General features: G+C 44.6%; 1 protein-coding gene across 1 annotated transcript in view; it reads left to right on the top strand.

Annotated features, from left to right (window-relative positions):
- The window catches only part of LOC124803398, a 78,989-nt gene that overhangs the window by 7,819 nt on the left and 49,993 nt on the right, over positions 1-21,177 (top strand). The window contains exon 2 of the mRNA XM_047264582.1: positions 9,298-9,403. Within this exon, the coding sequence (XP_047120538.1) occupies positions 9,298-9,403 (106 nt within the window). The remainder of the gene's footprint in view (positions 1-9,297; positions 9,404-21,177) is intronic.

Here is a 21,177-nt window from a genome sequence, read left to right as displayed (position 1 = left end):
GAACACGTCCAGAATCGAGAGGAAGTGACAGTGGAAAGCGGCGGAGTTAACTGAGTCTTTATGGCCATGCAAAAGGTCCAGACAAAGCTGCGGCCGAGGAGTATACCATGTAGGTGTACGTGAACAGACCACACATAGATGTGGTAAAAGGAAGGACACCAGTTCGGAGAGAAGGGACCACACGCGAACCGCGATCGTTAGCCCCGACCTGGGCCGCCGATGCCGGAAATGGACTGCCGCGGGCGGGAAAAGGAGACGGTAATTCGGATGCTCAGGAGAACTAAGAATGTGTGCAGCGTAACTGGCAAGCAGTTGTGCACGTCTGATTTGCAATGGGGGGACGCCAGCCTCCACCAGTATGCTGGTCACCGGACGTCCTAAAATCTCCCATCGCTAGTCGAACACCGCAGTGGTGCACTGGGTCGAGTAAAAGCAACGCTGAGGGCGCTGCCAAACCATAAACCACACTCTCATAGACAATTCGGGATTGGACAAGGGCTCTGTAGAGCTGCAGCAGCGTAGAGCGATCTGCTCCACAACTGGCGTTGCTCAGTCTATGGAGGGCATTGAGGGTGCTGCCAGCACTTCCGCTTAAGCTGACGAAGGTGAGAAAGCCAAGTCAATATAGCAACGAAAACCAGTCCTTAGAATCGGTATGTTTCCACTGCAGTGAGTGGATCGTCATGAAGGTAAAGTTCTGGGTCCGGATGAACGGTACAACGCCGACAGAAGTGCATCATACACGACTTTGCGGCTGAAAACTGGAAGCCGTGGACTATCGCCCATGAATGCGCCTTGTGGATGGCTCTATGTAGGCGCCGCTCAGAAACACCAGTACTGGAGCAGCAGTATGAAATGCAGAAATCGTCTGCATACAAAGATGGTGAGACTGAAAGCCCTACAGCTGCTGCTAGACCGTTAATCGCCACTAAAAAGAGGTACAATCAATACAGAGCCCTGCAGGACGCCATTCTCCTGGATATGAGGGGAACTATGGGAGGCACCAACTTGGGCACGGAAAGTACGAAGCGACAGGCAGTTTTGGATAAAAATCGGAAGCAGGCTCCGGAGACCCCACGCATACAATGTGGTTCAAATGGTTCAAATGGCTCTGAGCACTATAGGACTTAACTTCTGAGGTCATCAGTCCCCTAGAACTTAGAACTACGTAAACCTAACTAACCTAAGGACATCACACACAGCCATGCCAGAGGTAGGATTCGAGACTGCGACCGTAGCGGTCGTGTGGTTCCAGACAGTAGCGCCTAGAACCGCTCGGCCACCCCGGCCGACAATGTGGCAAGGATATGATGTCGCCTGGTCGTGTCATATGCTTTACGTAAGTCAAAAAAGACGGCAACGAGGTGTTGGCATCTGGAAAAGGCTGTTCGGATGGCAGACTCGAGGGATACCAGATTATCAGTGGTAGAGCGACTCTGGCAGAAGCCGCCACGACGTGGGGCCAGGAGGCTATGTGATTCCAGGACCCAACTCAACCACCAACACACCACACGTTCCACAGCTTACAAAGAACGTTGGTGAGGCTAATAGGCCAATAGCTGTCCACGTCAAGCGGGTTCTTACCGGGTTTGAGCACCGGAATGACGGCGCTCTCAGGCCATTGCGATGGAAAGACGCCATCGCAGCAGATCCAGTTGAAGATGACGAGATGTCGCTTGTAGTCAGATGAGAGATGTCTAATCATCTGACTGTGGATTCGATCTGACCCAGGAGCTGTGTCGGGGCAATGTGCAACGGCACTGTGGAGCTCCCACTCTGTAAATGGGGCGTTATAGGGTTCACTGTGGCGTGTAGTGAACGAGAGAACCCTCCCTTCCATCCGCCGTTTGAGGACGCTAAGGCTGGGGGATAATTCTCTAATGCAGAGGCGCGAGCATAGTGGTCAGCAAAGTGCTCGGCAATTGCGTTTACGTCTGTACACAACACGCCATTGATGTGAACACCAGGGACACCCGATGGGGTGTGGTACCCGAGAAGACGTTTGCTCTAGTTCCAGATTTGGGAAGCTGACGTATGTTAATGGTCGAGACATACCTCTCCCAACACTCCTGTTTCCGTCTTTGTATAAGCTGGCAAATGCGGGTATAGAGTCGTTTAAAGGCTATGAGGTGCTCTAGGGAAGGGTGCCGCTTATGTCGCTGTAGAGCTCGCCGAAGCTCTTTAATGGCCTCAGCGACTTCTGGCAACCCCCACGGGACTATCTTTCATCGGGAGCACGTTTTCCGCAGCAGAAACGACCGTTGTGGTGACCTGGTCGACCACAACATCGATGGCACCATGTGGGGGAGATTTAACGGTGACAGCACAGGTGAAGGCTTCTCAGTGTGCCTTGTGTAAAGCCCGTCAGAATAGGCGTCCAGAGGCATGACGCTGGGGGAGTGACAGGAAGATGGGGAAATGGTCACTACCACACTGGTCGTCATGTGCTCTCCAGTGGGTAGATGGAAGGAATCCTGGGCTGCAAAGTGATAAATCAATGGCCAAGTAACTACTACTGTGGTGGCCCCAGTATTTAGGAGGCAGAGGTCGAGTTGGGACAGTAAATTTTGGACTCCTCTGCCCCAGCGAGGGGTTATGGCCGTAGGAAGGTTCAGGGAGCTGATCAATCAGGTCAGCCAGGACTTTCAGGGGTACTGCACCATCTGGAGGAAGATATAAGTTGCAGACATTTATTTCCTGCGTCGTCCTTATCCTGACAGCCTCAGCTTCAAGAGGAGTTTGAAGGGGTACAGGTCCACCACACACCAAGTTCAGGACACAGAAGCAAACGCCGCCTGACACCGTATTATATTCGATACGGTTCTTGTAATATCCCCCACAGCTACGGAGGGCAGGGGTTTGTATTGCTGGGAACCAGGTTTCCTGGAGGGCAATGCATAAAACAGGTATAAAGCTTAACAATTGCTGTAGCTCAGCCAGGTGGTGGGAAAAACCGCCGCAATTCCACTGGAGGATGTCATTGTTAGGCTGGGAAGGTATGAAGCGCTCAAGGAAGCAAGCTATGCCTGAGGGTCACCTGCTGCCACCGGTTGAGCACCTGTGCGATCGACATCCATTGTGTCTGCGGGTACGGCGAGATCTAGGTACTCAGCAGACGCCAGAATCTTCACCATATCCTCAGATGCAGAGCATGTAGGCGGATGTGGTATGGGTGCCACCACAGTGTTTGGAATCTTGGGTGCCTTCTTCTGTTTTGGTATCTCTCGTTGTTCCATCGGTGTTTCTGGCTGGGAGGGCCTCACTGGGTCAGTATCAGGGACTAAGGAGGATCGTGAAGCCCTATGACCAGCTACCTGTCGTTGCTTCAGCCACTGGTGGGTATCCGCTTTTCCACTGGTCGGAACCTGGGAAGGGAGTGACCCAAGGGACCCCTTCCTGGCGAGAGGAGCCGAAGAGGATGTACGCTTCTCCAGCTGAAAAGTGGGGACTGATGTCCCCAATGGTTGGTGGGAGGGGTGTTGCTCCCAAGGTAGGTCATGTGGGAGTAACAGGGAGGGAAGTGCCCGCAACTTTCAAGGAGGTAGGTGGACTCGGACGGCTCTGAGAGCCAACTGTATATGGCGAAACAGGAGATGGTAGAACCACTGTCGTAGTGGCGGCGTAGGTTTATGTCATACACACAGGATGGAGCCTCTCGTTTTTTCGCTAAACCTCAGTGTAGGTCAAGTGGTCCAGGGTCTTATATTCCATTATCTTCCATTCTTTCTGTAGAATCCTACAGTCTGGAAAGCAAGGGGAATGGTGATTTCTGCAGTTGACACAGATGGGAGACAGGGCACATGGAACATTGGGATGGGATGGACGTCCACAATCTCGACAGGTGGCGCTGGAAGTACGGTGGGAAAACATATGACTGAATTTTCAGCACTTAAAGCACCACATCGGGGGAGGGATATATGGCTTGACATCACATCGGTAGAAGATCACCTCGACCTTCTTGGGTAATGTGTCACCCTCGAAGGCCAAGATGAAGGCATCGGTGTCAACCTGATTATCCCTCGGACCCCAATGGACGCGCCGGGTGAAGTGAACACCTCGCCACTCTAAATTGGAACGCAGCTCGTCATCAGGCTGTAAAAGACAGTCCCTATGGAATATATTATCCTGAACCATATTTAAGCTCTCATGGGGCGTGATGGAAACAGAAACATCCCTCAGCTTGTCACAATCGAGTAATGCACGTGACTGGGCAGAGGATGCTGTTTTTATTGAGAGTGACACAGAGCCCTCCACCTCCCCAAACTTGTCCTCTAAATGCTCCTCAAAAAACTTAGGCTTCGTTGACATGAATGATTCCCCATCAACTCTCGTACATACAAGATACCATACTAGGGTTAATAAGCTTCGCTGCCATCCTTAGCCATGCATTCCTCCCATGGTGTGGCCAGGGAGGGAAACGATTTGGGGTCATACTTCTGTGCATTGAATTGAGCCCTGGAACGCTTAAAGACTGCTGGTGGTTTGCCACCAGCAAGAGATGACGTACCACATTTCGTTGTGTGTCATCCGCCCTGATACCACCCACTCCGACCAAGGGCCCTCCCCTAGGGCGCCAGCCAGTCTCAGCAAGAGCCACCTGGCAGGATGGCCATTTTTGGGAGTGCCTATGTCCCAGGGAGATGGGCATCTACTCCTTGGCATACGTGGGGAGTCAACAGCGCAGGCAGCAGCAGAGCGATCCGTGTGTTGTCAGGGGGCCACAACCAAAAGGGTACATGGCGGCCCCACCACAACGGACTGGTTACCGCGCTGGATATGAGGTACCAAGAATTCCTTTGTCATCGTCGGAGCAGAAAACGACACTGGATAGTGGGTGGAGGGAAACGCACCCAGGAAGGTGTCCTCGCTCAAGAGATGGAGGATGAGCTGGACTGCAATGCAACGACGAGAAAGTGGGCTAAAGATCTCAGTGCACAATGGACACGATGCACCATGTAAGGCGCCCTTCCCCAATTGGCTCGCTCTTCGGAAAAATTTTGAAAAATGTAGGTCAAACCCTACAGGGGACCAACACATAAAGGCCGAAACGTGTGAGACTCATTTTAGGTGCCTCTTATGACAGGCAGGAAGACCTCGGGGCTATTCTTACCCCTAGACCCGCAGGGGGCTCCTAATATTTCATACATATTTGGAAGGTAATATTTTAAAAAGACAAGGACAAGTGTACATGCATGAAATTTTATTGAATTTCCAATCTTATTTTATTGCTTACGAATTTTTATTACTACAGCAAATATTTTATTTATAACTTTCGGCAGGTAAACCGACAAATGAATAAATTTATTCTGAGAAAGTATGCCAGTCGTGATTTCCGAAATCCCTTGTACCTACAATCGTGTAAGATACAGAGAACTGTTTCGCACCTGAACGCTGCGATACAGACAAACGCTTAAACGTCGAGGGACTGGCGTGGAAAGCCCAGATCAAACATCGATAAATAAAGCTGTTAATAACTTTATTTAGTAGTAAAACAAGTAACAGTATGCCAGAATACGGGGGTAATGTTCAATTAGTCGTCGGATGTCCTTTTGACATTACAAGATTCAAGGTAGTATTTTTCGTGCATACACGCAAAAGACAAATTAAAAATGCATCTGTGACATAGAATGAATGTAGTTTTCCTGCAAGCAAAATGAATCTTCAGCTTTCTAAAGAACAACAAAGCTCGTTGACATCTTGAAAAATTTCTGTTTCTTTCGACAGTCTGGATGCAAACCATGTGTAACGTGACGTTTTCGTTATTATTGGTGCCGAGAATTGGTGTTGTTCGATTGAATGTATTTTAATAGCATCTTCATGAGACGCTGGGAGTGCCTATATGAAGACGTCTGAAGGCGCTAGATAAAGTCTGTAACTCGTCTATAGAAATAAAAGTCGCATAATAAAAAAAAAAAATGGTTCAGATGGCTCTAAGCAGTATGGGACTTAACATACGAGGTCATCAGTCCCCTACACTTAGAACTAATTAAACCTAACTAGCCTAAGAACGGCACACACATCCATGCCCGAGGCAGGATTCGAACCTGTGACCGTAGTAGCAGCGCGGTTCCGAACTGAAGCGCCAAGAGCCGCTCGGTCACAGCGGCCGGCAGTCGATAATATTCATTGTGATAAAAAAATTTAGTAAACAACCAAATAACGTTGGGAATTCAGTAAGAATTCATGCAAGGACGTGTCTTTTCATTATGTTACCTGGCGTATGTAATATGTATGATATATGACTAATGCTGAAAAAAATAAGAATATAAAAACATGAGTGGGACTTGATCGAGCGATCCACTGATTACGGAGCATGAACGCTGACCATAAGACAGGCACCATCTCGTGCTCAGGGTTACAACCCACCAGTACGTCAAGAAGTCTCTTGTGATTTTCTCGAAATCGTCTACGTACTTCGCCTTAGTATTTGCACATTTTGTCCTAATAGATTACTAAAATTGTACAAAGTTTGAAGTGAATCCGTGATCTGAACGTCGTGGCCTCCCTTTGAAAGTTTAAATTCATGAAGCGCTCATCCCGCTGACCTTTCTTTCTTCTGTGATTAACCGTTTACCTTTTTTTCAGTCCACGTGGTTTGATTCTCTTGTGATTGTTTAAGATTTGTCCTGACGTACCAAAGCAAGTTTTATACGTTTAAGAAAAGGAAACGTAAAACCAGAAGACAAAGACAAAGATGACCTATGGATCTGCAAAAATAATAATCAAAAGAAATTCATGTAAGAAGGAAGTCTGGGAGCTAAGGCAAAGGTTAACACTTTTTTCTTACTATTAAAAACAGTCTTGATCACAATTTATTCGTTAGGGCTACATACAATAAAGAAAATACATAAAGTTATAAAGCTGTAAATCGATGAATTACCTACTTCTGCTGGAGAATCACTACTGGAGAAACCAGTGTACGTCTTACTACATACAGGGTGTTACAAAAAGGTACGGCCAAACTTTCAGGAAACATTCCTCATACACATATAAAGAAAAGATGTTATGTGGGCATGTGTCCTGAAACGCTTAATTTCCATGTTAGAGCTCATTTTAGTTTCGTCAGTATGTTCTTCCACCTACGCTCAATGGAGCACGTTATCATGATTTCATACAGGATACTCTACCTGTGCTGCTAGAACATGTGCCTTTACAAGTACGACACAACATGTGGTTCATGCACGATGGAGCTCCTGCACATTTCAGTCGAAGTGTTCGTACGCTTCTCAACAACTGATTCGGTGACCGATGGATTGGTAAAGGCGGACCAATTCCATGGCCTCCACGCTCTCCTGACCTCACCCCTCTTGACTTTCATTTATGGGGGCATTTGAAAGCTCTTGTCTACGCAACCCCGGTACCAAATGTAGAGACTCTTCGTGCTCCTGTTGTGGACGGCTGTGATACAATACGCCATTCTCCAAGGCTGCATCAGCGCATCAGGGATTCCATGCGACGGAGGGTGGATGCATATATCCTCGCTAACGGAGGACATTTTGAACATTTCCTGTAACAAAGTGTTTGAAGTCACGCTGGTACGTTCTGTTGCTGTGTGTTTCCATTTCATGATTAATGTGATTTGAAGTGAAGTAATAAATTAAGCTCTAGCATGGAACGTAAGCGTTTCCGGACACATGTCCACATAACATATTTTCTTTCTTTGTGTGTGAGGAATGTTTCCTGAAAGTTTGGCCGTACCTTTTTGTAACACCCTGTATAATGGAGGCTCCGCTCACTTCTAACGCTATGATGTCATTATTAACCAATGAGTTATAAGTCGAATAGCAATGTAAAGTTTCTTAGTTAAAACAACGTTGTCAAGAAATAAAAATAAACACACACTAAACTTAGCTTATTTAACAGCTATTGCCAATTAAGAAGCGCTAAAAATACTTAAACATGTAGGAAAATGAAGTTCGTTTTGACAGTACATGGGTTCCCCTCTCAAGGCCTGTAAGTGAACCATTTGGAACCACTGGTTGCCATGGTGAAGTTGGACACCGTTCCAAAGATGAGGCAGCAGGCTTCTTTCCACTGAAGTTGTTGTAAAGTCGATAGGCAAACTTGTGGTTGCCATGTTGATGATAAACGCCAGTGCAAAGATTTGGCAGCAGGCTTCTTTCTAACGGAGTTGTTGCGAAAGTGGAATGGCAAAGACTGTCACGTCAGACAATGTACTATTGAGCAGCAACATGTCTTTATTGGAACGATTTTCAATGAATAGGCTGCAATAATCTTTAGCTGACAAGTATAGTACATGCTGCACAGATACGATACGAAGTAGTTGTGCATATTTATGAAATATTGTCTATGAAGTTCTTATGTAGATTGCAAACTTTTATTTTTTAAATTAGATGTGATAATTTTTAAAAAGGTATTGCTATTACTTAACTTGCATGACAGTCTTATAAACAGATAAAAATAATGAAAAATGGAAGGAATTTAAAATTATAATACTATGAGCCGTAGTGTCAAAAATGAAAGGATGTGAATTTGGAATATGGCGTCTAAAAGCATATAAGCAAACATTCTAAATCAGATAGTCAGTCATAAGATAATGTTTGGTGATATAAAATTACAAAGTAAAGATAAAATATTTCCCAAAAGTCTTAATAATTTTAAAAACGAAGGACAGAAGAGTGAACATTCTAAAGCAGATCATCGAAAAGCTCAAAGAAATGTCTTTCTTTGAATTGAAGTTGTTCGTTTAAAACAGATAACGGATTACTTTTATGAAGTGAAAAGATTTCAATTTCTTCTAAAGTATGTAGCAGTAGTCCTTTTGGCGCAGTATGTAATATTTTCAAATTGTTAGAGATGCAACCCTCAGAATGATTGTATCCATCCAGATGTTGACCAAATATTGATTTGGTACGTGCAGTACCAGTAGTATGTTCTTTAAAACGTGTTAGAAAGTTACGGCCAGTTTGGCCAATATACTGTTTCTCACAGTCATTACATAGTATTTTGTAAACACCTGACTTTTGGTATATGTTTGATTCCCCAATTGTGTGTTTCAGTTTCATCTGTAATGGGTTATTGCTTTTAAATGCTATTGTCACGCTTGTATTCTTAAATAATTTATTTATTTTATCTGAAATAGGTCCCATGTATGTCATTTTTGTAAATCTCTTCTTGGAATTTATAACAGCATCGTTTGTTTCTGGTAATTTTTGATACAACAGATCAACCTGATGGGAATTATAATTGTTAGCAACTGATATCTGTTTTCATATATATCAGTTTCCTTCTGGATTGCATCAAGTAATTAAGACTTGTGGTTGTGGGCTGTTACAGATGCGATCGCGCCGGCGTGACAGCACGACCTACGCCATGCATAGCACTGGGACTGCCGTGACACTGCTGCTGCTACTGCTCAAGGTCTGCAGCGCCGCCCCTCACGGTAGGCAACACACATTGGTTGTCCTCTTACACTTGCACGATGCTTGCACTTTCTTTACGGAGTGTTTTATTTGTACTTTACACAGATCAGAAGTGCTCTCAACTTTGCAACTTGATATCGTCTTTTAAAGTGCGTTTTCAAAATTTTAAAAAAAACTGAAAGTTGGTCCAGATTTATCCTCTTACAAACCTGCTAACGTCGCTAGATGGTAACTGCTGGATGTACGAAATGACCTGCCCGATCTGGACGACTGGTTCGATAACTCCCTGAGATATCTTGTGACGATGCTGATTTCTGGTACTTTGTCGTAGCTGTAACGGCAGCGAAGAGGCCGAGGTCGCCAGTGGTGAAAAGATTTGAAAGGAAGCAGGCCGTGTGCTTTCAAAAGAACCGTCCCAACATTTGTGATGACATTTGATTTGCGGGGCGGCTATCAGCGCCCGTACAAGTATCTCAGCCTTTGCACTGTCCAGTCTCGCCATTTTCCCGAATGATGAGGACAACACAAACACCCAGTCTCCAGTGGGGCGGGGGGGGGGGGGGGGGAGAAAATCTCCCTGACTCGGTCGGAAATCGAACCAGGGACCCCGTGATCCACAGGCATCAACGCTAGCCGCTAGACCACGAGCTGCGGATCCTAACAGTTGTGGCAAACACGCTAAACTTCAGTATGGATGGCTAGGAGTGGATTTGAACCGGCGTTACCCCAAATAAGAGACCTGTGATTTACCACTGCGACACCTCGCTCGGTCCCTTGTAGTAGGGGATACCAGGGAGCTTTGCTTCTGGAAGAGGACAAGGTTGGAGGCTATTTTTCTTCACCTCCTAGTACGAGGACTGCTAAATGTTTATATGAAAACCGATGATCTGTTACATGAAGCTCACTTTGTCTTTCGGAAAGGTAAGGACACCAGACAGGCAGCTTTGGCGCTATGAAGCAAGAGAAGGAAAATCAGTGCATGCTGATAGGACAGCATGGGAAAAGCATTCGACAAGGTAAAGTGGTGCAAGATGTTCGAAATCCTGAGAAAGATAAGAGTAAGGTATAGGGAAAGACGAATGGTATACTGTATGTGCAAGAACGAAGAGGGACAAGTAGGAAACGAAGACCAAGAACAAAGAGGGCATTACCGCCCAATTGAAGTCTGCTAGTATTAAACATTGTCTTTAATCTAAGGAAGAAATATTTGATAATGTACAGAATTGTATGATAGTGAATTATATACTGTGGGAACACTGCAAAAGCAGACAATCCCAGTGTTTGGGATGTGGTGCTATAGAATGATGTTGAATATGTGGTGGACTGATATGATAAGGAACGAGGAGATTCACATCATACTCGACGAAAAAAGGAATTTATGGAATACACTATCAACAAGAAGCGGCGGAATGATAGGACTCGTGTTACGACGTCAGGGAATAACTGCTACGATACTAGAGGAAGCTGTAGAGGTTAAAAACTGCAGTGGTAGACAGAGACTGGAATATATCCAACAAATGACTGAGGACTTAGGTTGCAAATGTTATTTTGAGATAAAGAGGTTGGCACTAGGGAAGAATTCGTGGCCGATCGCATCGAAACCGTTAGAAGACTGAGGACTCAAAAAAGAAAATCTTGAAATCGCAATGAACAAAACGCGTTAATCGCAGGGGTGCGTGTACGGTATGAGACTCACAAGACGAAGAGAAAAAGTGGTAACTTACATGTCTCAGGAGTTTGATAAGCTGCAGACGTCTAAGTCTGAAGCATACGACGACATCCGCTCCTAATTAGATGACGAGAGTTTGACTTCTCGGTAAAGCCTCAACTGTCACATGAGTCCAGAGGTTCCGACCCACCTGAGCTCAGCTACTAAGTAATTAAGGAAACACTGGTCTCCTTGTTCTGACTTCCGTCAGATTTCGTGGAGGAAACTGACTCTGAGAACGTCTCCTCGTAAGCTAGGGGGTGTATCTGCGTAATTCAATTGGCTGTTTCTGAGACTCTTGTCTCTACGTGGCGGATAGCACCTTTTTTAACGAAAGGAGAAAATATAAAAATGCTGCCAATAAAGCAGGCGAAAGGGAACATAGGGTCTAAAAAAAGAGCTAGACGGGAAGTACAAAATAGCATAGCAGATGTAGCAAGACGAGAAATGCAACGATATAGAAGCACTTATAAGTAGGGGAAGATTGCTGTCGTCTATAGGAACATTACAGAATCCGTTGAGAAAAGAGAAGTAGCTGCATGAATATCAAGAGCCCAGATGAAGAAACTAATACCAAGCAAAGAAGAGAAAGGTTAAAGGCTGGAAGGAATATGTTGGGTTGGGTTGTTTTGGGGGGAGAAGACCAGACATCTAGGTCATCGGTCTCGGGAAGAAAGGGGAAGGAAGTTGGCCATGCCCTTTCAAAGGAACCATCCCGGCATTTGCCTGGAGCGATTTAAAGAAATCACGGAAAACCTAAATCAGGATGGCCGGACGCGGGATTGAACCGTCGTCCTCCCGAATGCGAGTCCAGTGTGCTAACCACTGCGCTAGGAATATGTAGAAGCGCTATACATGGGAAACAAAGTACGAATGCGTCGGTCAAGAACTTCCGGAAACTTTTGGCAATAAAGTTACCCGCTTACATATTTACCCATTTATATATATTTTGAAAAGTGGGTACATAAAAACACGCAAGAATTCGAAAGCAACGCTGTTTAAAAATTCAGAGCAACCGATGAAGAACGTAGGAAGGTTTAAGATGTTAAACACACAAACGTTTACATTTTTACTTTTGTAGATCTAACGATTTGCTTCCACAAAATCTTTAATCTCTGGAAGTTCTTCACCGCCTCCTTTAAAATTTTGATGCATGTTGGATTAGAATACACGCATGTCTTTATATACCTACTGAAGTTCCATATGGCATATGAAGACACACTACATACATAATAATTTTATTTTTTACGTATATTACATGTATAGCCTATTTATATGGCTTATGTCGCTCCAAAATGGCTCTGAGCACTATGGGACTTAACATCTATGGTCATCAGTCCCCTAGCACTTAGAACTACTTAAACCTAACTAACCTAAGGACATCACACAACACCCAGCCATCACGAGGCAGAGAAAATCCCTGACCCCGCCGGGAATCGAACCCGGGAACCCGGACGTGGGAAGCGAGAACGCTACCGCACGACCACGAGATGCGGGCTATGTCGCTCCAGTCCGTATCTAAAGTTAAGTATGTATTCTAATGCAACGTTGTGTCAAATTTTGAGAGGAATCGGTTTGAGATCTCCCGGATATTTTTTTTGAACACATGAATATTTACGTTTTTATTTACACAGATAAGCACAATGAAAGGTGGCCAAGTCTACATAATTAGGTACAGTAATTAAAAACCTTAAATACCATGTGAGAGATGTTATTTATGAAAATACCATAATAATTATTGTAAATGTGTAGTTAGGCGCTTTTTAGATTGTTATTAAAAAAGTTGTCGACTTTGTCACATTAACAACCGTGGCTGCTCGATGTTGGCTTTAAGCTGTTTCCCACGTTTGTTTAGGGGTTTCTGGGCTGGTAGCCAATTTTCGCTTCACAAAATGTGATTTACAAACAGTGAAGATACGATCAGACACAGAAAAAAGTTTACACAACTCACAGACAGTTGGCGCTCACGACTTCCCTCCCTTACGTACGTGACGAATGCGCCAACAGGAACGGTTCAAAAAATGGCTCTGAGCACTATGGGACTTAATTTCTGAGGTCATCAGGCCCTAGAACTTTGAACTACTTAAACCTAACCAACCTAAGGACATCACACACAACCATGCCCGAGGCAGGATTCGAACCTGCGACCGTAGTGGTCGCGCGGTTCCAGACTGTAACGCCTAGAACCGCTCGGCCACTCCGGCCTGCTAACGGGAAGGGCATCTGGCCTAAATAAAAATGAAATTTTCTACAACTTGAATACAATAGACCTCTTACTAGACGAGATTCATGTTCAGTAAGTGCAGATAAAGAATTAGGAAATACAGTTGTAGTTGAACATGTACGGTAATTAAAGTGGAGATCAATTTGTAGTAGAGGTTTGCTTGGAAGCGAGAATAGCGCGTAAAACTTCTACGTTTCGTGCTATCTGTGATATCTCACGGTCAATCAAATGTTTTTATTACCAACCTTGCAACGTTCGTTGTGTTAGGGAAATTGATTACATTATCATTATAACAATAATATATTCTAAACTGACCTCAATCTACAATCCCCAAAAATACACATGGTGCTACTTTTATCTGATGACAGCACGTGTGGGATTGTGTTTGCCAGCCAACGGATCAGCGCAAGCCAGTCGAATACTTCCCGGGTCTCCCAGTTAAAGCCACGGTACGCGTTCTGTCGGTCATTGTCATTCGAACTGTGAAACGAGCACCACGAGTGTAAAAGCGAAATCTGCGAACTGTTAACAGTGGTAGGACTGAATTATTTCATTCCACAAAGAGTGGGTATTTACGATTTGGGCTGACGTAAAAATAACGAAATACCTAGTTATCGATGTATCTTCCAGGATATATCGATATATACAGGGTGGTCCATTGATCGTGACCGGGCCAAATATCTCACGAAATAAGCATCAAACGAAAAAAAACTACAAAGACGAAACTTGTCTAGCTTGAAGAGGGAAACCAGATGGCGCTATGGTTGGCCCGCTAGATGGCACTGCCATAGGTCAAACGGATATCAACTGCGTTTTTCTAAATAGGAACGCCCATTTTTTATTACATATTCGTGTAGTACGTAAGCAAATATGGATGTTTTAGTTGGACCACTTTTTTCCCTTTGTGATAGATGGTGCTGAAATACTCACAAGTATATGGCTCATAATTTTAGGCAACAGTTGGTAACAGGTAGTTTTTAAAATTAAAATACAGAACGTAGTTACGTTTGAACATTTTATTTCCGTTGTTACAATGTGATACATGTACCTTTGTGAACTTATCATTTCTGAGAACGCATGGTGTTACAGAGTGATTACCTGTAAATACCAGATTAATGCAATAAATGCTCAAAATGATGTCCGTCAACCTCAATGCATTTGGCAATACGTGTAACGACATTCCTCTCAACAGTGAGTACTTCGCCTTCCGTAATGTTCGCACATGCATTGACAATGCGCTGACGCACGTTGTCAGGCGTTGTCGGTGGATTACGATGGCAAATATCCTTCAACTTTCCCCACAGAAAGAAATCCGGGCTTCGATGACCAATCCACCCGTCATGAAATATGCTATTCAATACCGCTTCAACGGCACGAGAGCTATGTGCCGGACATCCATCATGTTGGAAGTACATCACCATTCTATCATGCAGTGAAACATCTTGTAGTAACATCGGTAGAACATTACGCAGGAAATCAGCATACATTGCACCATTTAGATTTCCATCGATAAAATGGAGGCCAATTATCCTTCCTACCATAATGCCGCACCATACATTAACCCGCCAAGGTCGCTGATGTTCCACTTGTCGCAGACATCGTGGATTTTCCGTTGCCCAATAGTGTATATTATGCCAGTTTACGTTACCGCTGTTGGTGAATGACGCGTCATCAGTAAACAGAATGCGTGCAAAAAATCTGTCATCGTCCCGTAATTTCTCTTGTACCCAGTGGCAGAACTGTACACGACGTTCAAAGTCGTCGCCATGCAATTACTGGTGCATAGAAATATGGTACGGATGCAATCGATGTTGATGTAACATTCTCAACACCGACGTTTTTGAGATTCGCAATTCTCACGCAGTTTGTCTGATACTGATGTGCGGATTAGCTGCGACAGCAGCTAAAACACCTACTTGGGGATCATCATTTGTTGCAAGTCGTGGTTGACGTTTCAGATGTGGCTGAACACTTCCTGTTTCCTTAAATAACGTAACTATCCGGCGAACGGTCCGGACACTTGGATGATGTCATCCAGGATACCGAGCAGCATACAAAGCACACGCCCGTTGGCCATTTTATCACAATAGCCATACATCAACACGATATCGACCTTTTCCGCAGTTGGTAACACGGGCATGTATCACGAAGCAAATACCGTCCGCACTGGCGGAATGTTGTGTGATACCACGTATTTATACGTTTGTGACTATTACAGCGCTATCTATCACAAAGCGAAAAAAGTGGTCCAACTAATTCATTCATATTTATTTACGTACTACACGAATATGTAATAAAAAACGCAGTTGATATCCGTTTGACCAATGGCAGCGCCGTCTAGCGGGCCAACCATAGCGCCATCTGTTTCCCCCTTCAAGCTAGACAAGTTTCGTTCTTTGTAGTTTTTTCGTTTGATGCTTATTTCGTGTAATATTTAGCCCGGTCACTATCAATGGACCACTCTGTATGTCCAGTATTCCCTACCACAATACATCGATATATCAAAACCGAGATGGCACTATTGAGCTCCAATATTTTTATTTTATATTACATTTTTTTCGCTATTTTCGGTAAATATATGAAATTCTTCTTTTGAAATTGTTGTAGAACGCAATTTTTCTTTCACTGAAGGAGTCTTACTACTTTTTGAGCTCCCATGACGTCCAATCTTAACCTTTGACTGTGTGAAGCAAGTATAGGTGGAACAATGAAGAAGAATGGTTGTGCTGGTGGTTGTGGTGGAGGTGTGAATGGAATAACAGGATTTCCCATGTGGTGAAACAGCACACCATTTGCATTAAAAATAATTTTTAACACAACTAGTGTGCTATTTTCACATCGACATTCATCAAAAACAGTTGCTGAAAAAGAAGACCATAATCTAAATGACATGGTTGGTTTCTGTGGTGGGCGGAGATGTGTGAGGGTCTTTGCTGACGTTATCGGCGCTCGGCGCTACCAATAGAACCTGCAACGTTTAACTTCACCACGCAGTTTTGACATTAAAGCTGGTAGGTCGCTGTAGTTTGCAGAAATAAAAAAACAGGGAAGTCGGCATGAAGCGTTCCTGACAAATTCGATATCTGACGAAACGGATCGACAGATCCATCGGACACCTTTATTGCGCCACTTACACGCAGTTACTATTGTTGGCTAAGTAGTTATCGCCAAGCCTGAATGTACATCATCTTCCTATCAGTTCTTGCTCCAAGGGGGATAAGCATGCAGCTAACTTGTTGTTATACAGAATATCTAATAATAAATTAATACTTAAATATACAAACATAAAAATATATCTATACTTATTTCGAAGTATCGACGGCTTATAATGATACTTCGTTAAATGTCGATATATCGGAATCCCGATATTTTTGAAAACATCAACAGTCCTAGATACGATTCGTATCTGCGTACGGAGTCCGTTCGTATTACCCAGAGATTGTTTGAACTGAAATTTCTAGGTGTTCGAACTCCTTGTCGTGATGCAGTTCACAAATTAGTGAAGAAATTTCGTCAAACGTGTAGTGTTCACGGCAATAAACGTAAACTATGATGTACAATTCTCGTAAAACCTCATGTAGATCACACTACACAGTAGCTGGAAAATTCCCCTAAAAAAATCTCTTAGACTTTTTCACAGCAAACGCAAATTTCTCGCCCCTCTGTACAAACAGCTGCTAAGTTCTTCATTTGTGTGACCATAGTGTCCGTAGTTGCTTTATAATTCTTGAGGGTGGAAAAACAAAGATGCGCCAGCAGACGGCATTTCCCGGTGTAAGCGAGAAATCAGCCGAAACATCACCGTAAGTACAAATCAACCTATTCTTAACTAACTGTTTTTCGATCTAAAAACAAATCAAAATGTAAATAACTTAATTACAGACCACTGATGATGCTTTACCTCAATAAAGCGAAACGCGTCTGGTGAAGAAAAAAAAATCACGCAACGATAGAACAAAAATACCCTCAAGCTGCTAAGTTACTTGGGTTAAGCCCTATACAGTAACAAAAGTGCAGGAACGTAAACCTGGTAATCCCACGCACAAGGATAGATTTTGCGAATGGGTTTTGGAACAAGTGCAGCGCGGTGTGTCGGATCCTTACCTCATTCTGTTTTCAGACGAGCCTCGATTCTGCTATAGAGGTATGTTAATTCCCAGAATTGACTACATTGGAGCGCCAGTAGATATACTCTGCTTTATGCGGAACCGCAACACCATCAGAAAATAAGAGTGTAGGGAGCAGTTAGTGGTGACACATTAATAGTGCCAGTCTTTTTATTTTTTTATTGTTTCTTTACGATAGAGTCAGCAGTGAAAGATATGTACAAGACATTTTGCAAACGTTTTTAATGAACTGAGTGAAGGAGAAAGAAGCTTCTCCATTTTCCAACATGATTCGGCAAGAACTCGTACGCCCAATGTTTCTTTGTATGCAGTTCACGATTTGTTCAATCGTAGAGTCATTAGCAACGACAACTGGCCCGCTGGAGGTCCCAATTTAACCTCGCACGATTTATGTTTATGGGGAGCGCTAAAGGATAGAGTCAACATAATAAATCCCCACACGTTGCAGGAAGTCTAGGGTAACATACGCGAGTCAATTAATTCAATTACACAAAGCAAATTACATCTTGTGATGAATATTTTCTTGAGTACATGTCAGGAATGTGTGGAGAGCAACGACAGGCAGTTCCAGCATCTCTACGCGTCGCATGAGTGAGTAAAAGTTTTATCTGCATGTATTTTAAATTTTGTACTGCGGTACTAGACGAGCGACACAGCATTTGATTCGCCGGGCAACGGAGCGCTCGATATCGGTCATTCACTGCCCAGTGCACGTGATCATCACATAAATGGTACACCATGTATTACTCGTATTTTTATCTCTAGTATTGAAGTAAATGGAGACATTTTTAATGCACCCAACTGTGTGTGCATTAGGAGGAGCGGCACCAAAACTCACTTTACACCCAAAGAGAAACCGACCTTCCCAGACATTTCTCCGGGATGGCTGACGCAGTCGGCCACACCGCCACGGCCGCTAATTATCCAGTGGGCCGCGACCCTGACAGAAGGTCATGAGCTGCCAAGAGAGGCTGTGCTGTGGCTGCCGGTAGCGGCCGCCCACCGTAACGACCTTGTCATTCCGTCTGCCCTGCCAACCGCGGCCTGAGGAAGAAGTAGCGACTCCCCTCCCCTAACGGGCCGCTCAGCCGGCTGCTGGACACTGATACCACTCCACCAACCTCGACTAAGAAGGTCTTCGGTCGCCCATTGTTGGCCACTTCCTCAATCCGACCCCTCTTCCAACTTATCTGTCGGTTCCACGCTTTCGCCAAGGGTACTCGGCGTCAGAGAGCAATTTCAGTTGAAAGTACTTAAAAATTTGAAAAAAAAGAAAGTACTGAAATAGCTTTTAAAACAATTTTAACACATCGTAACAAAAATCTCTCGATCTTACAGCCACGACAAGTAGTTTAAAATCCACGAGCTTTCGGCAGGCGCTCCTAGGCCACCACCTTATATGGCGCTGGAGCGAGCAATAGTGACGTCACAGAAGGCAGCGCTGCTGTATAAGGATGGTAGCCGCAACCAAAAGACAATCACCAGTTGACAATAGCCGAGCAGTACTCGGACGAAAGCTCGTGGATTTTAAACTACTTGAGGCCGCTGGAAGATCATGAGAAATTTGTCAGTACACATCGTTGCGAAAACATGCATTCATAAATTTTTATTCATAGTTTATTATTCAGTCCAAGTTGGGACATTTTTGTTTACACACAACTAGTTTCATTTTCCCTCGATCATTTTTAGAACTAAAAACAAAGTAAAACTAAATATAGACACCCTATAATTTCACAGAAAGTAAAAAGTAGTGTACGTACATACTCAATTTACAATGGGCGTTCAGTAGTAATGCAACACTTTTTTTCTCGGAAATTTCGGTTGAAGAAATGTCGAATTTCCTTCTAGTTTCTTAAAGTTCTCTTAGGTGGTGGGCTGTATGTAGCCTTCAAAATGGCGTCTGTAACGGAGGTGAGTCCCAAGTAGAGAGATGTCATTGAGTTTCTTTTGGTGGGAAACTAGGGCATCGCAGGTATTCATAGGCCCTTCCAAAATGCCTGCGGAGAGCTGGCAGTAAACAAAAGCACGGCGAGTCGTTGGATGTGGCGCCCGTCATCATAGAAACAAGATCACGCAAACTTGTCCGACCTACCGGGTGCAAACTTGTCCGACCTCCCGGGTGGGGCGGCCGGCCGCACGCAGCTCTAACTTTTACGAAGTACTACCCTCACGAAGGTAAAGAAAGGACTTGTTCGTCGCCACGAAAATGCGAACGAACTTCTCCTTTCCATGTCTACGTAAGGCCTCACACAAGTCTGCGCCCTCGAGAGTAGCTCACAGAAACTCCAATGGACGGTTCTTCCTCATCCATCCTACAGCCTGGACCTCGCAGCTTCCGAATTCCGTCCGTTTGGTCCAATGACGAATGCACTCGGTCGGAAGCAGTATGTGGATGATGGGAAAGTTATTGACGCAGCAACACGTTGGACCCGACTTCGACCAGTAGAGTGATACCATGCGGGCGCACAGACTCTACCAGTTAGCTGACGTATGGCCGTCGCATTGAATGGAGATTACGCTGAAAATTATTGTTTTGTAACCAAAAGAATGGGGCATAATGTGGTGTATCGGGATCCTGAATAAAATCAACCTACTTTCAGAAAAAATGTGTTGCATTACTCATTGGACGCCCGTCCTATCTCCATCAGAACCACACATCAGACTACTGTGGTATGCAACTTTTGTCCATGTTTTAAACAGGAAACTTTTTGAAGGAGGGGAGAGGAGGTGGAAAGGGCAAGAGAGTGCGGGGAGAAAAGTGGAGGAGGAGGAGATTAGTGTTTAACGTCCCGTCGACAACGAGGTCATTAGAGACGGAGCGCAAGCTCGGGTGAGGGAAGAATGGGGAAGGAAATCGGCCGTGCCCTTTCAGAGGAACCATCCCGGCATTTGCCCGAAGCGATTTAGGGAAATCACGGAAAACCTAAATCAGGATGGCCGGAGACGGGATTGAACCGTCGTCCTCCCGAATGCGAGTCCAGTGTGCTAACCACTGCGCCACCTCGCTCGGTAAAAGTGGAGAGAAGGGAATTGAGAGAGGGGAAAGAAGACAGGAAGGGGGGCAGGACTTACATTTGGAAAACATTATAGAGCTTTCGTAAAGCCATGATGGAAATGAAAGAAATGCTCAGGAGTGGGTTTGAAATTCAAGGTGAAAATATATCAGTGATACGATTCGCTGATGGCATTGCTGTCCCGAGTGAAAGTGAAGAAGAACTGCATGTTCTGTTGAATGGAATGAACAGTCTAATGAGTGCAGAATGTGGACTGAGTCTAAATCGTAGAAAGTAATGAGAAATAGCGGAAATGAGAATAGCGAGAAACTGAACATCAGGATTGATGGTCACGAAGTAGATGAAATGGGCATTCCTGGCTGCTACTATCAAAGACAGGCCTTAATTTTGGGAAGGGATTTCTGAGAATGTACGTTTAGAGCACATATTCGCATGGTAGTGAAACATGAGTGTGGGAAAACCGGAACAGAAGAGAATAAAAGGTTGGTTGGTTGGTTGTTTGGGGAAGGAGACCAGACAGCGTGGTCATCGGTCTCATCGGATTAGGGAAGGATGTCGACCGTGCCCTCTCAGAGGAACCATCCCGGCATTTGCCTGGAGTGATTTAGGGAAAACTCGGAAAACCTAAATCAGGATGACCGGACGCGGGATTGAACCGTCGTCCTCCCGAATGCGAGTCCAGTGTCTAACCACTGCGCCACCTCGCCCGGTCGAGAATAAA

The sequence above is a fragment of the Schistocerca piceifrons genome, chromosome 6 (assembly GCF_021461385.2).
Source record: "Schistocerca piceifrons isolate TAMUIC-IGC-003096 chromosome 6, iqSchPice1.1, whole genome shotgun sequence".
NCBI lineage: Eukaryota > Metazoa > Arthropoda > Insecta > Orthoptera > Acrididae > Schistocerca > Schistocerca piceifrons.
This window is presented reverse-complemented; position numbering and strand designations above follow the sequence as displayed.